The sequence below is a fragment of the Serinus canaria genome, chromosome 8 (genome assembly GCF_022539315.1).
Source record: "Serinus canaria isolate serCan28SL12 chromosome 8, serCan2020, whole genome shotgun sequence".
NCBI classification, from domain to species: Eukaryota; Metazoa; Chordata; class Aves; order Passeriformes; family Fringillidae; genus Serinus; species Serinus canaria.
The window spans coordinates 17,981,065-17,995,946 of record NC_066322.1 but is presented as its reverse complement, the minus strand read 5'-3'; the positions used below and the strand labels follow the sequence as shown (position 1 = coordinate 17,995,946).

General features: G+C 35.2%; 1 protein-coding gene across 1 annotated transcript in view; it reads left to right on the top strand.

Annotated features, from left to right (window-relative positions):
- The window catches only part of DPYD (dihydropyrimidine dehydrogenase), a 334,630-nt gene that overhangs the window by 34,293 nt on the left and 285,455 nt on the right, over positions 1-14,882 (top strand). Inside the window, exon 3 of the mRNA XM_050977198.1 lies at positions 10,685-10,767. Coding sequence (XP_050833155.1) covers positions 10,685-10,767 — 83 coding nt within the window. The remainder of the gene's footprint in view (positions 1-10,684; positions 10,768-14,882) is intronic.

Below are 14,882 nucleotides of genomic sequence, written 5' to 3'. Positions count from 1 at the left end.
GTAAATAGATGGCACAACAGATGGTGAAAACTTCATGGGATCTGCAACCATTGTAATAGCCTCATAGCTCTGATTTTTCTGAATTTTTTTTGAGAGGGAAAAAGCATTTTAAATGTAGTGTCCTACTTGGTTATTTCTTTCCCACACCATCCCCACCAAGACTAATCTTCTGCCTTAGCAGTGAGTGGAAGGTTTTGTTTTGACTAACTTGGCTTGATGCATGATATTTAAAAATAAGTAGTTATGTTCACTATTAAACAGCTTTGTGAGTCTTTCTGCATTCTTATTCATGCTTTCCTTTTTTTATTTTGCACTTCCATTTGTTTTTCCTGAGTCTGTGTATATTAAAGAGACTGAGGTCGCTGTCTTACTGTATGTTTTGCAGTAAGGTTTGAGATACCAGTCATTGCTAAGTAAAGTAAGGGATGCATGTAATTATAGTAGTTTCTGCACAGTCTTTTTTCTGTATGGTATTTTGAAAACAAAAAGATTTAGCTGATTTTAGCTGATTTAGCTATTTTAGATGGCAATGAATATAAAACGTGCTTAAATACTTGGCTTTTCTGGACATCTCAGTACATGTCTTTTGTAAATCAAAGAAAATGGAAATAGTACAAAAATTCCAGCCTGTTTTTTTTTTTCTGAAGATACGTGATTTGTCAACCCACTTTTGTATCTTCTCATGGCATGTCTCCTGTCACCTACAGTTACTTCTGAGTTAACATATAGTTAAAAACATAAGACCTGAGGTAACATTTTGTTGGGTATTTGCATATGGTGTCCATACTTTGTAAATTTATTATTATTATTATTATTCAGGTTTTCATAAGCTATGATAGTGATGGAAAATCTGAAACACAATGCCAGTATGTAACACAAATGCACCAAAGTCTTGATATAAGGGTTGTATTTTACTGTCTGCAGCCTTTTTTCTAGTACTTATTTCTTTGACTTGGATGGACACTTCTCAAGTGAATTGAATATTTCAAATTATTCCTCTGAGGAAATTTAGTCTCAGTTTCATATTTTCATTGCTTTGTTTAATTGCTGCTTAAGTAGCAATGTGATACTGATGGTAATTTTAGGTAACACAGTAACCCAGAATATAAGTGTATATACTCTTCTCTGGATAATTCACCTGGTCAGATACCTGATGATGTCTTAGTAATATTTCTTGTGGAATTGTTTCGGTCACAACAGTGAAGTATTTCACATGTTGCTGTTTTCTTCTCCTAAGCCAAGCAGACAGAGAATGGGATTTTTCCTTCTCCTTCTATCAGACAGATAATTAAATAATTATTAAATAATAGTAATAAAATATGAAGTTCATTTGTGAGCTATGGACACTGTATGCAAACACCTAACAAAATGTTACCTCAGTTCTTACGTTTTTAACTGTATGTTAACTCGTATGTTAACTCCAAAGTAACTCTAGGTGACAGGAGACCTTCCAGAAGATACATAAGTAAGTTGAAAAATCACATAGCTTCAGGAAAAAAAAAAATGGCTGTGATTTCTCTTCTATAAACTCATCTTAAATACTATTTTATGGAAGTCTTTTAGCTGCTGGAGAAAATTAGGAGCACACAATTTAAGAAGTAGCCTGTGGAAAGGGGGTGGTGCATGTGTTTCTATAACTGGTGGTAGGAAGACACAATCTAAGATGTGATCTGTAAGATTTGGAGACAAGGACCTTGCTATGACCTCGCTATTGTGGTTTAACCCCAGTTGGAAAATAAGCACCACAGCCACTTGCTCACCCCCCAGTGGGATGGGGGAGACAATCAGAAGGGTAAAAGTGAGAAAACTTCTGGGTTGAGACAGTCCATTTAGTAGGTAAAGCAAAAGCTGCACATACAAGCAAAGCAAGGAATTCATTCAGTGCTTCCTGTGGCAGGCAGGTGTTCAGACACCTCCAGGAAATCCAGGCTCCATTGCACGTGATGGGGACAAACACCATCACAGAATCTAATTAAAGTTGGAAAAGACCTCCAAGATGATCAACTCCAACCTTCAGCTACATACTGCCATGCCCACTAAACCATATTGCAGAGAGTAGCCTCTCTGGACCTCCCTCCTTCTTCCCCCAGCTTCATGTGCTGAGCATGACTTCATATGGCCTGGTATGTGCTTGTGGTCAGTTGGGTCTACTGTGTCCCCTCCCAAATCCTTGTCCCACTCCAGCCTCCTTGCTTGGGGTCTTGATGCTGAGTAAGTGCTGCTCAGCAATAGCTAAAACATCCCTGTGTTATCAACACTGTTTTCAGCACAAACCCAAAACACAGCCCCAGAGCAGCTGCTATGAAGAAGATTAACTCTACCCCTCCCAAACCCAGTTTTTTTTTTTGGCAAGAATCTTATGCGAAATCATGAGAAATAGCTGAAGCAGATTAGCTTCTGCAGAACTGGTTGGGAAATATTTTATTTACTTTTTTTAAATATTGAGGCAACAGCACAATGAAAGAAAATGTTTTGTTGTGGCCTGTCTGAACAATACTGCTGTTGGACAATAAACTGTGTCATGTAGGAGATGAGAGGTGGCATCCTGGGCTGAGGAAGCAAGCTTGTTACATATAATTTGCTTTTATTCCACTACATAAGGCAGGACCATACTGTTTCAGGATGGTGTTTAAGCATTTAATTGTAAATTTATTTTTAAAAAACTTTCATATTTGATAATTCTTTAGCTATGCATAAAAAATAAGAGGTATCCTCTAAGTTAGTTCTCTCAGATATTTGGGGTTAATTCCTTAAATTCTTCATCATTTGGGTTCTAAAAGAGCAAGGACTTTTGGGTATGTTTTTCCTTATAGTCTTTGTTGAAGGTCAGGAACATAATCTATTCCGTAGGAGTACAGTTCTACCTACATTTTAAAGATTCTTCCTTTTTTCCCAGGTTATGAGCTCTGTAAATGTTAATTCTCAATATGAGTCTGGTCTTTACCTGCATAGTCTCATTTTATTTAATCTCAATGAGTCAAGGGAATATTTACCTAAGCAGAGTAACGAATCCCAGGGGAAGAGCAAGCAGGGTCGAGGTATGTGAAAGTAATAGGAGGGGAAGGGAGTATAGTATTTGGGATTTTTTTTTCTTAGTCATTAGTTAAATTTTCCCAATCAAGTAGAAATAGTATATTTAGAAATTCTGTGAAGAGCCTGTGTCTCTTTATTTAAACTTAATGCTCTTAAAGAATTAGATTGCAAATTCATGTTGAGAATACCAGGCTCTCCAAGAGGTAAAAGCAAGACTACAACCACATTAAAAAAGAAACAGTATTTAGATTAAGCTTTTGATATTCATGATGTGTTTTGTTCCCTGCCACAGAACCCTGTCCCATAAAGGGAAGCAGTCTTGCAACTGTCCCTTCAAATGCAGGAGGACCAGTAGTTTGTTGCCAAGTCTTCTCATTCATCTGCTGATGAGGTTTAACATTTGTTTTGCAAAGAGAAAGAGAAATGTGGGAGGCAAAGGTTTTCCTTTTTTTTTTCCTCCCTGAACGTTTTTTTACTGTCTTTTAAATCTGAGTCACAAGAGAAAGGAGCATTATAAATTGTCCTATCTAGTTAGTGGCATCACCTGTGTTCTCTGCTCCATTATTATTTCCAGCTGTGCCTCTGGTTTTTTTGCATATGTTTTGTAGCTCTTTATTCTTTTGAGTTCCTTGGTCTACTATTTTTTGTGTTGCATGCTTGGTCCTTTCAGAATGTTTTTTCTCACCCTCCGTGTATCGCTACTATCTGATGTGTTATCCATTGCCAAAACACGTGGTGTCTGCATCTGCTCTGACAACAGCAGGTTGAATTCAAGCAAGATACCATACCCTTATGTGAACATGAAGGCTGTGATAAATTTGCCACTTGAAATTTCTGCGTGAAACAGCATGAAAAGGAAGTTAGCAGAATGCCATTTCTGCACTGAACATCTTTCACAGCCCCAGTAAAATTGCAAACTACGGTGTTAACTATGTTTAACAAGTAATTAACTTCTATGTGATTACCTGTCCTAAGGGATTAAATGTGCCATATTTTAAACTGGGAAAAGTTAAAAAAATCCAAAATTGTCTGCTTTCATTTAAGAATTTACAGTTGCTTTAACTGTAGTATTTCTATAATAATTATTACCAAAACTCCACATTTGCAGTTTCAGAAAACAGCACATGCATCAGTATTTCCTGATATCAATTCTGTATTAGCAATATATTCCTGTTTGTGGAGAAAATGTGATATTTGTTCTTGAGTTTGCATGTGTGCTATTTTTAGTGACTTAAATTAATATACTGCTGAAAAAATCCTGAGAAAATTAACATGGTTATGCTAATAAGGCATTGATTGAATCCTCCCACAATTCTATGTAATGATTTTTCTATTGATTCTTATTTGATTACTGATACTTAGGCTAGTTTTCTGTTGGAATTCTGCTTTTTTGGATCTACTAATATCTATGCTTTTCTAAGAGCTTGTCTGGTCAATGTGGCTGTATCATGTAATGAAAAAAATGCTATAACAAATGTTCATGTATTATGAATGGCATGCAGTCAAATGTTATGTAAATTCCTGAGGGCTCAATATACTTTCTGCAGGTATTAAGAATATGTATCTATTTTAAATTTTTTTTAAAAGGATCTGTTTTTCTTTTGTGAACAAATGGTCAGTGAGCTGTTTAAAGTTGTTCTTTTCCCCCTTTTTTGGAAAAATAACCCCTTGAGAATGAGTCACAGCAAATAGGAAGAAGGAATTTAGTAAGCAGACATTGCAAAGATGATAATATGTTATAGAAAGGATCAAACAGTCCTTTTATGTATTTAGTTTTTGAGATTGTTCTTAAGGTAAGGCCCTCTGGCATCAGTTTTGTTTGGTTGCTCAGTATGAAGACAGTTTCAGGAGGCTTCCTGTATGGAATACAGCTATTGGCTCTTGAATAACATTAGAATAAATGCAATATATGTAAGTCATTTTACCCTATAGCAGATGGGAGCTTAAGTCATTGAGAGAAGATCAATGGAATCATTTAGCTTTTTGTGTTGTTTCAGTGTAGAAAGACAGTCTGTTCCAAATCAAGAGAGAAGTCTGCTAAGAATATTTAGGTTTCATTGAAATAAAGCACAGTTCACATCAAAAGAAGATGTGCTATTTCAAATTCATAACAATTGACTATTAGTCTGTTTTTAATATTTTTCTTTGGCATGTAATCCTGTTTAATTAGATTCTACTCTCTCTGTTGTTTCAAGATTCCATAAACTGGAGTCTTATATACCAGCTGCTAAAGCAGGAGTTACTGTCTAAATGATATTCACAATGAGTATTTGGAAGGTTTACAATTATACCCTTGCTAATAAATTGTGCTATTTTCCCCAACAGTTTTAAGTGCTAATCTTCAGAAGGCATTTTAAAATTAGCTAAAATTCTGTCAAGAGATTTACAAAAATTGTTAGCATGAAGATAATTATGTCACAGTCCTTGGACTCCATCTCTGATTGTGTGCATAAATCAGAAAATGTCAGCTGTGTTTTCCCTTAATAATTATCCTTGCAGCAATATATTACAGTTTGGATTACTATTATAGTGTTGCTTTAGGTTTATAAACCACAAGTTCGTTATTTCTGAAGTTTTCTGCTGATGAAATAAATCACATTTCTGGAGTAAGTGATATTTGTGTTAACACTTCATATCTATCAATAAGAAGGTCAATGTGAAAATCAGCATTCTACACTTTTTTACACAGTCCCCTGAAAATATTCAGCTTTTTTGTTACTATTTTGTTAAAGGAGGTCACTTCCATAGTATGGCTGGCACTTTTAAAAGACCTAGCTGATGTGGTCACCCTTGTAGCACGTGTGGAATTTGAAGTTTTAAGGACTTACTGGACCAATATTTGGGAATCTTCCTGCTGAATCTGTCCTGATGTAGGTATTTACAGTAGGTTTTGTAGGTCCTCAACAGTTTTGGTAATCTCTTGTTGGAACCTACCTCCTTAAACATGAGTTAAAATATCAGAGTGAGATAGTAAACCCTTCGGAGTTTGGATCAGGTTGTCTCATTTTAAGGACTCAGAAGTTTAAGTACAAATACACTTAATAAATTAATAAATTAAATTTGTCTGCATAAACTGTAGGAAACTGACACAAAATACTCTAGGAACCTTTCTCATGGGTTATAAAGAAGAAAATGGGAAAAAAGAATTTGTTTTAGCATTAGTAGTAATAGCAAATTTGAACTGAATAGGTGAGAGCTGTTCTGTCTTTCAATTGCTGTACATTCCTTATGTTTAATACTCAGGAAGTTTGAAATTAAAAGTGTGAGATTTACTCAAGCTTTCTAAGAAAATTTTCTAAAACCTATGCAGAAGCAACGAATTCTGAGAATTCAACAATCGTAATACTAACCTTAACAACCTCTTTCATGGAAGAGAGATGGATTTTCAAGTAGGGCTTTTGATTTGGCAGTGTGTCAGAGATCTACTCAACTTCAGTGGTGCAGGCTGCCTTAGAATAGGTCTTACGCTGTTGTCAGTACAAAAGATTTTTATTTCTCAACTATCTCAAAATGTGTATAGAGAAATTATCTGTAATTTTGAAAGTCTTCTGTGAAGTATTTTGGGATAGATTTAAAGTAGCAGGATATGGCTAGTGTGATTCCACTCTTGTTTTGATGCTTGGAAGATTTATGGTTGATTTCAATGGGAGTGGGGTCATAGTTAGCCCTACTGTATCACAGAATGGGCAAGTTTGAGTTATGGTCTTCCAAGACTGGCTCTTACTCCTGTTGTGGCAGAGCAGAAGCAGCAGTGCTTTTGTCATTTGGGAACATCCTCAGTGGTGACACCAGGCAGCAGACTGCTGTGCTAGTCTGTTGGTTTCTGAGCTACTTCTGCTAGGTTCTTCATTTGATTCAAGGGGCCAAATGAAGAATTCCTTTTCCAATAAGTCAACAAAGAGGGCTTTTTCATCCAAGACAAAAACATAGGCAAGAAAGCTAAGCTGATGAATGTTGAGAGATGGGTGTTAAAGAGTGTGACTTCACTTTTGCCAGAACATCCTAGGTTTTTATTTAAAACCTTGAAGGTTTCTTTATTTCTATTCTTGCTTGAGCTAGATGGTTTCTTCAACCAGTGTCAGAGTACTTTGGACTTGTCACTTAAAATGTCTGAAAATACAGAATTGTGAACACATAGTGTTTGCTCCTAAAGCTTGCAGTTTATTTTATTAACAGAAATAAATTGTAGCAGGGAAAAGTCATACTTTTGTGGTTATGAGAGGAAAAGCTTTTCAACTTGTTCATTAATCTTCCTTCTTCCTCATCTTCATGCACTCATTATTCATCTTTCTCATTTTACCAGTCTGCTGTGTGTCATGCCACAGATAGTTGTGAATATCCAGTCCACATCTCCATTTTTAACTAGCTGTCATGAAGCTTAAGATCTCATATGATAAATAAGCCATTTATTTGTAGATAAAATAGAAATACTTCCTGCTTTTGCTTTTTCACAAAAAGAATTCCAAGTATTTATCCTAGAATCCTATAAGAAGCAGTGTTTAGACTTATGTGGCTTTTTTCTATGTAATGGTATTTTGACTGATGATGACCATGTCCCTAATTGCAACTCTGTACTTATTCTTCCTCCCAAACTTCTCGAGGGTGATATTTAATTTAGTATTGTGCAGAACTATAGATCTGCCAAGGGCGATAACAGATAGACTGCTATATAATTATTGAATCAGAGAGTTAAAACTTCCAGACTGTATCTATACCCACAAAAAATCATTTGGCAGTGAGCCACCAAAAGCAGTTTTTTCATTGCTTGCATTTTGATTTTTTTACTTTAGCTGTTGCTCAAAATGAAACACCTTGAATTGCTTATTAGACTTAAATGTATTGTGATGTATTATGGGCCAAAATACACTGTCCTATGCAATATGTTTATACATATGAATTATTTGGTAGAATGGATAATAGAATGAGCTCAGTTTTTGCTAGTGATTTAATACTTCAGAATGTAAAACTCACCCTGGTCATGGTCTACTGAAGTTTCCTCATTTTCCAGACATATTCTTCAGAGTATTCTCATGCTTACAATTTCATTTCAAGCTTTTCTCAGAAACTGATATCCTTTCAGATGATCTACAATATTGTGTGTGAGCTGACACTCAGACACATGAAGTGCCATCTATGCACCTGTAGCTGAGCTTATATTTGGTATTTCAGACACCCTTTTCTCCTTCCTCTGAGGCAATCAAGCATGCTTGCACGAGTGGAAGAGCAGAGGGTATGATCAGCAGTTGCTTATTCTCCTGTTCAGTACAACTGCAGTAACTGATGACATGGTCCTGTGAGATCATTCTCCTTCATGAGTTTGCTTCTGGCTCAGTTTTTAGCTCATTTTCTCTAATGACTCTATGGTTTGCTCTCCAGCTGCAGTACCTTGCATGAGAGCTATTTGGCTGAAAGTAGCTGAGAAAAATACTGTCCAGAAAGAATTCTCAGAAATGGTAGAAGTACGTTCATCTTCTTGCCAAGTTAATTAGTACAGCATCCATTCTTTGAGTCTGTATTCTTTTTTTTCCCTGGGATATCTGGTCATTTTTATATTGGGTGTATAGTTGAGATGGAGTATTTTGTGTGTAAGGCTAAGTGACCCCAACATTTTCTTTAGATATGGACCACCTTTGTTGTCCTTCAGCCAGTTAACACGGTATGGTCTATATAGGCAAATAGCAACTGAACTTATTTCAGCATTTTCTACATGGACAGGACCAGTTATTTTAACTTATACAGTCTTGAGTTGAGTTAGCTGTGTTTGATAAAAATCTGTGTACTTTGGATTGTCTGTAATTTCTACATGCTTTGGATCACAAGGTCAAGAATAAATTGTGGGATGCTCAGATTTTTTGAACCTGTTGTGAGGTGCTGGGTGACGCAGGATTGTTAAAACATTGGCTCTTGGAGCAATATTCCAAATAATGTTTCCTCTGGCTTCTATTTTCCTGGGGGATGGGAGGTTTAATTTTGCTTGCACAGGTACTTGCGTCTTAGTATTGATGAATAGAGAATCCTTCAATAATTAATATTGATGACTTGGATTTCTTTTATATATTTTAAATGACTAACATGCCTGTATGTGCTTGGAGCTGAAGGTCAGTGTATGCTGATCTGATTAATGGAATACTTCATTGTACAGCTTCCATATTTCTTTTGCAATCCCTTTGACTCTGAGTATGATTTTGCTATGCAAAGGGCAACTGATTGTAATATAAAGAAACAACAAATCACTTTAACTGTGGGACAAGACTTACTGAGGCATGCGTAGTTTTTACAAAGGAGAAAAAAAAGTCAAAAGATCCAAATATGTGTAGCTCTGTTAATTTTTCTGTTCAGAAATGTATTGTTAAAGCATTAAAACTTTGTATTTAAAGATCTATAATCTTATCTAACAATAATGATAGTTTAAATGTTAATTGGACAAGAAAAAATATGTTGCTAGGTCATTTATAAGAATCTAATAATTTCCTTTTCAGTAATGCTTTTGTAGCCTCAGATTGAATGTAATTATAAAAATAAAGAATAAATGCAAATAAGAAAAAAACAATAGATAATTCTTATTGTATTTATTATAACTAGTTTTAAGATGTGTTCTTAAAAATTAAGTTACTTATTAAATACTATGAAAGCAATATGATTAAATAATAGTGCCCATAATTTCTTTAAAATTATGGCTACGTACAGAGCCTGGCAATCCTGCCTTCGAGGTTGTTAGCAATAGGAACTGTTCTGCTTGCAACTTGTTTCTTTTAAACCCATATGGCAAAATTATGCCTCCCAGAGGTAACTTTTGGTATTGGAGAAAGTTGTTGTGTAGAACTGGGGTAACCTAAAGGCCTCCTCTATTGATGAAGCCTCAAGAGAATATAAAAATCCTATGGAAGATGCAGATGATTAGAGAATTCTTGTTCGCTGGTATTTCAGACTCACTTTGTACAGACACAAATTACTGCACTTCCCAGCATCTTCTGAATCAATTTTACTGTCTTTGTGGCAGCAGAAGAAAAGCATCAGTGCTCTGAAGTAATGGAACCAGTCACACATTTAGTAATAATTTACAGAATATATCAAAGTTTTACTTCCTTTATTGTGACAAAATTGTTGGTTTTGTATTACTTTTAGAAATATTGTTGAGCTCTAATCTGGAAGAAACATTGTGGTTGAGGTGTCTGTAAACAATTAAGCTTTTCAATTCCTGTTATGTTTTAAAAATTAAATAGGAATTAAATATGACTGGTTTGTTCCAACAACACTGCCTGTTTTATTGGGATGAAATGTATAAATTTTATTATAATAATAATAAAAATGCTCATTTAGGTTTCTGTTCTCCTGTTTTTGTGCTATAGTACCATTGTAGCCCCACACAGAGATAAATAAAAAAAAATAAAGAAGAAAAAGTAAAAATTCTATAAATTTCATTATGGAAAATTTATAAGATGATTTCCATGACAACCATATAATAAGATTCATGTTTACTTTAATTCTGAGTTCTCAATGTCTTTTTAATGACTCCCATGTAATTAAAACAGAATGCATAATTTGAGGTAACATAATATAAATCAGTTTTGTTTGCGTGATGCTGAATACTGTTAATACATGTACAATGAAGTGTTTAAGAGCCTTACATGGATATGTCCATTTGTTGCAGAACTGTGAGAAACTGGAAAATAATTTTGATGACATCAAGCACACGACTCTTAGTGAGCGAGGAGCACTTCGAGAAGCAATGAGGTAAGTCTGGGTCACCATAGCAACAGTCACAGATGTGGTAAAGAAAGAGTCATTCTTCATTATTGGGGGAACAAATGAGTTCATTGCCACCATTCAGCTCTATTCTCTAAGGTATTAATTTGTCAGTGGAGAGGCTTCCCTTGAGGCTGTACTTTGGTTTTGAAGCTGCATAAATGTTAAGCCTGACTGCACAGTAAAAAATGTAAATGTTTAATTTGTTATTTAAAATGCTTAAGGGGTGCCTTGCTTTATATTTATACTAAACTGTGAGTGAATGAAAATATTGTTCATCTAAATTCTGTAAGTGTTAAACCAATTGTACAACGGTGTCTGAACAAACCTGTATTTGCTTTAAATTGAATTTGATTTTTATGTTTGTAGTTCCTGTGTACTCTGATTTTATCACCAAAATTATGTGATTTTGGTTTTGATAATAGAATGTGATAATAGAATGTAAGAATCTGTCTGGTCCTTTATGTGTTATAAAGATGTATTTTTTGTTTAATATCATATTTTTGCACTTAATACTTATTAGAGGAGGTTAAATTTAGTCAGAAGATGAATTTTCTGCCATCCTTACTTGCATTGCAGAGTACCTGTGTACAGGACTCCAAAGTCCTGCCAGATAGAGTGCCTGGGAAAGGGAGTGTTTACTATGCAGAAAGGTGGTGGAATTGAAGACAGGTTTTCTAAAGTAACTCACCAAATAATCAGGAAGATGTTATTTATAGTATTGTCTGTGAATCAGAAAATTATATAAGCTTCACTTTTAAAGGAATTGAAATTGGTTAGTAAAATGTAATGATGCAAACATAGTGCTTCATCTCATTTGCCTGATCTCAGAGTAACTTCTTACACTTGAACCAGTGTAGTAAAAAGTAAAAACAACAACAATCCCCCTATAAATCTACTTGAAAAAATAAATACCTATTTACTTTGACTGTGTCCGTTATCCATTTAAATTTATGGATGTGTGTGAATGACTGAATTTGCATGAATTACGTTCACGATGCTCATCTCATGTGCACTGACTGTTTGAAGAGGTATTCTTACCTCTTATTCTGAACATTTCAACTCCCAGTGCTGCAAATAACTAAAAATAATGGCATTTACCTTTCTAATAGTGATTTTTGCTTTATGCTTGTGTTACTTCATATGTTTAGGGTCTTCTCTCAGCATGGTTGGTCTGTGTACATAAGTCTTGCATCTAGTGTCAGTAAATGGAAAGTGATTTAAAGTAAAGATTTGGGGGATTTTTGGCAAATGAAGCTACCTTTAATATTTCCAACAAATTGGATTTCAAGTTGCTGCTGTCCTGTAACAGCGTTCAGGTTTGTGACGTTTTGCAATACATGACTCAGCAGGGATATTTTCAAAACTTGGGAGCTGACAGCTCTTCCGTGATCAACATTGAATGGCAAGGGGAGCTTTGGCAATTCAAAGGTCATGTTTCTGTTACAAAGCCTGTTTAGAAGATTCTTGTGATTCTTTGCTGTGCAGAATCACTTTACTATCTCATAAATTTGTATCCTGGATATTTCTGCTAGTGTACAAGCCATTCTGAGAAATAGTTATTGATTGTGAAGAGTGACAGATATTGTGCCATGCTGGAATTCCCTTAATTGCAGTCAGTATTGTATGGTTGGTTATTTCCTTAGTTGCTTTTTTATTTTGAGATAAAGAAAATACCTGACTTACTAAATTTATACTGTTGTGTGTTTTTGTAACATACTTGAGTGCCACATGAAAGGTGCAAAATGTTAATTTAGAGAGGTATCTGCATGTTGGTGTACATATTTTTCTAAATGTGTGTAAATCACACTTGTTTTAGGTTGTACTGTTCTTTCAACTGCTGTATAGTCACCTTGTTTAACTGGGTGGCTGTATTTTTCTGTTTGGATCCCAAGATTATCTGAACATGTATAATTCAGATGGTACATTTTTATAGATTCAAGTTCACTTTTCCTTTCCATGACAAGAGTAGACATTGGACCAGGCATGGGAGGACATAGATTTGCTGACATCAGTATTATGAGGTACCTGCCTCCTTTGGGTAAGGGAGCTTGTGGAGAGGGTTGCATATTGCACAAAAGCACTAAAATCATGTGGGCATGAAAGTAACAGCAACAAAAAAATCCTGGTTGGATAGCTAAGTGGATATATGTGGATCTCAGATGAGCCTTAAGTCGAGTGGGCAGTCTGCCCAAATCCTCTCTGATTTCCCAGAGTGGTACTACTGGTCTGCCAGATGAGAAAGACAATGAACACTTTTTCCCAGTGCTCCTGTTTGGAACGAGACCTTCCATTTTAACTTCATCTTTGAGAAAAATGGCCAATTTAATATGGGTTTCCATACACTTCTAGTCTACGACTATCACTGTGCTCTGTAAACAAATACTAATATCCAAGAAGGGTCTTGTTCTGTTTCCAGCTCTTCAGTATTCAAATTGAGGACTATGTGAAAATTATCTTTCTTGTTTATGTATATAGATGTATGCAAAATAAACTTTCTGGATGATTTTGAAATTATCACAAAACCTACAAACTTTCTCTACTTCTACTTTACACTCTATTCTGGATTTTGAATGAGATAATGAGCTGATAGTAGTTTGCCATTATTCCGTATATAAGGAGTGGGATTCTAAGAATTTGATTTACTTGTGATTGCACATAAAATGCATAAAGCATTCAATTCAGTTAATGTTTTGCTTATTTTGTTAATGTACTCCAAATGTTTTATTTATTACTATATTTTAACGCAGCTGCAATGCTGAAGTAAACAATAAAAATCCATTAGATTTTTGAATTGGCGCTTATAAATGGACAGACTATTGCTTCCTTACCTTGAGTGTGTATATGATAAATTATTGGGTATTTTATGTAGTAACTTGTCAGAAAAAGATAGCTATATACCTACAATGTCAGGTTGCATAAGTAAGAGCAGAATATTTCAATAAACAAAGCTCAGGTTTTTTTAATATATAATCACTGGGAAAGATCTGGATCCAAATCATCTGTAGAGCTTCATCTAGAATTTTAAAGGTGCATTTAGACTGTTTTTTCTGCTACAGGGAGATAAGAATTTGAGGAGCAGAAAGTGGTGTAGCTGGATGCTGACACTGGGAGTCTTTTCATAGGTGGTGAAAGCAGAATGTGGACTGCTACAGTAGGCATTTCTTGGGAAGGTAGGGTAGAGTAGCCTTGAGGAGTCTTAAAATTAAGCAAACAATAATGATACCCCTGCCCCCTCAAATTATAAGGTAACTTCAGGGAGAAGTGTGGCAGAAATCCAACCTCAGTTATTAATATTAATATCTAATAATTATTAGATATTATTAAATTACTAAGATAAGGTTTAGTGAGTTACTGGGTTTAAAAAGGACAAATTTCAAAAAGCAGCAGACATAGCAGGCAGGAATTCTTTTTCCTGCTGAATCTGTTCATTCTGTGTACAGGCATTTGTTGTTGTCATCAAGAGAGAGAATCAGAATTGATGAAATTGGGAGGTTGAAGATGATCTAAATGTGTGGTCTCTGCATTTTATTGATCGCATACTAGCCAAATATTTTTGAGCATGCATCTCCCAAATTTGTATGGTTATACATGTATTGCCAGTATACTAATATTTTATGTGCCTTATAGAACACAACCAAGAATGGAAATGAAAAAAAATACAGATGAAATAAAGACTACTTAATTTTTAAAAAAATCATTTAATAATTGCACATAAGATATTTTCTTCCCACATTGATGTGGCTTGTCTTGTGCATACTCTGCTTTGCAGATGATTGATCTGGACTGTCTTTCCAGCTCAGAGCAGGGTCAAGTAGAGCAGGTTGCTCAGGGCTGTGTCCAACAAAGTTTTTTTTATATCTTCCAGGATGGATGTTTCGCAGACTGTGTAGGCAAACATCCTCGCATTAAACAACAGCAAAACTCAAACAAAAAAGCTGCCAACACCCTCCCCTCTCCCGCTTTAACAAAAAAAAAAAAAACCCAAGCCAGACTTCCACTTCAGCGTGTACCTGTTGTTTCTTGCTCTTTTGCTGGGGATGGCTAAGAACAGTCTGGCTCTGTCTTTGTTTCCTCCCATCAGGTATTTATACATTTGGTAA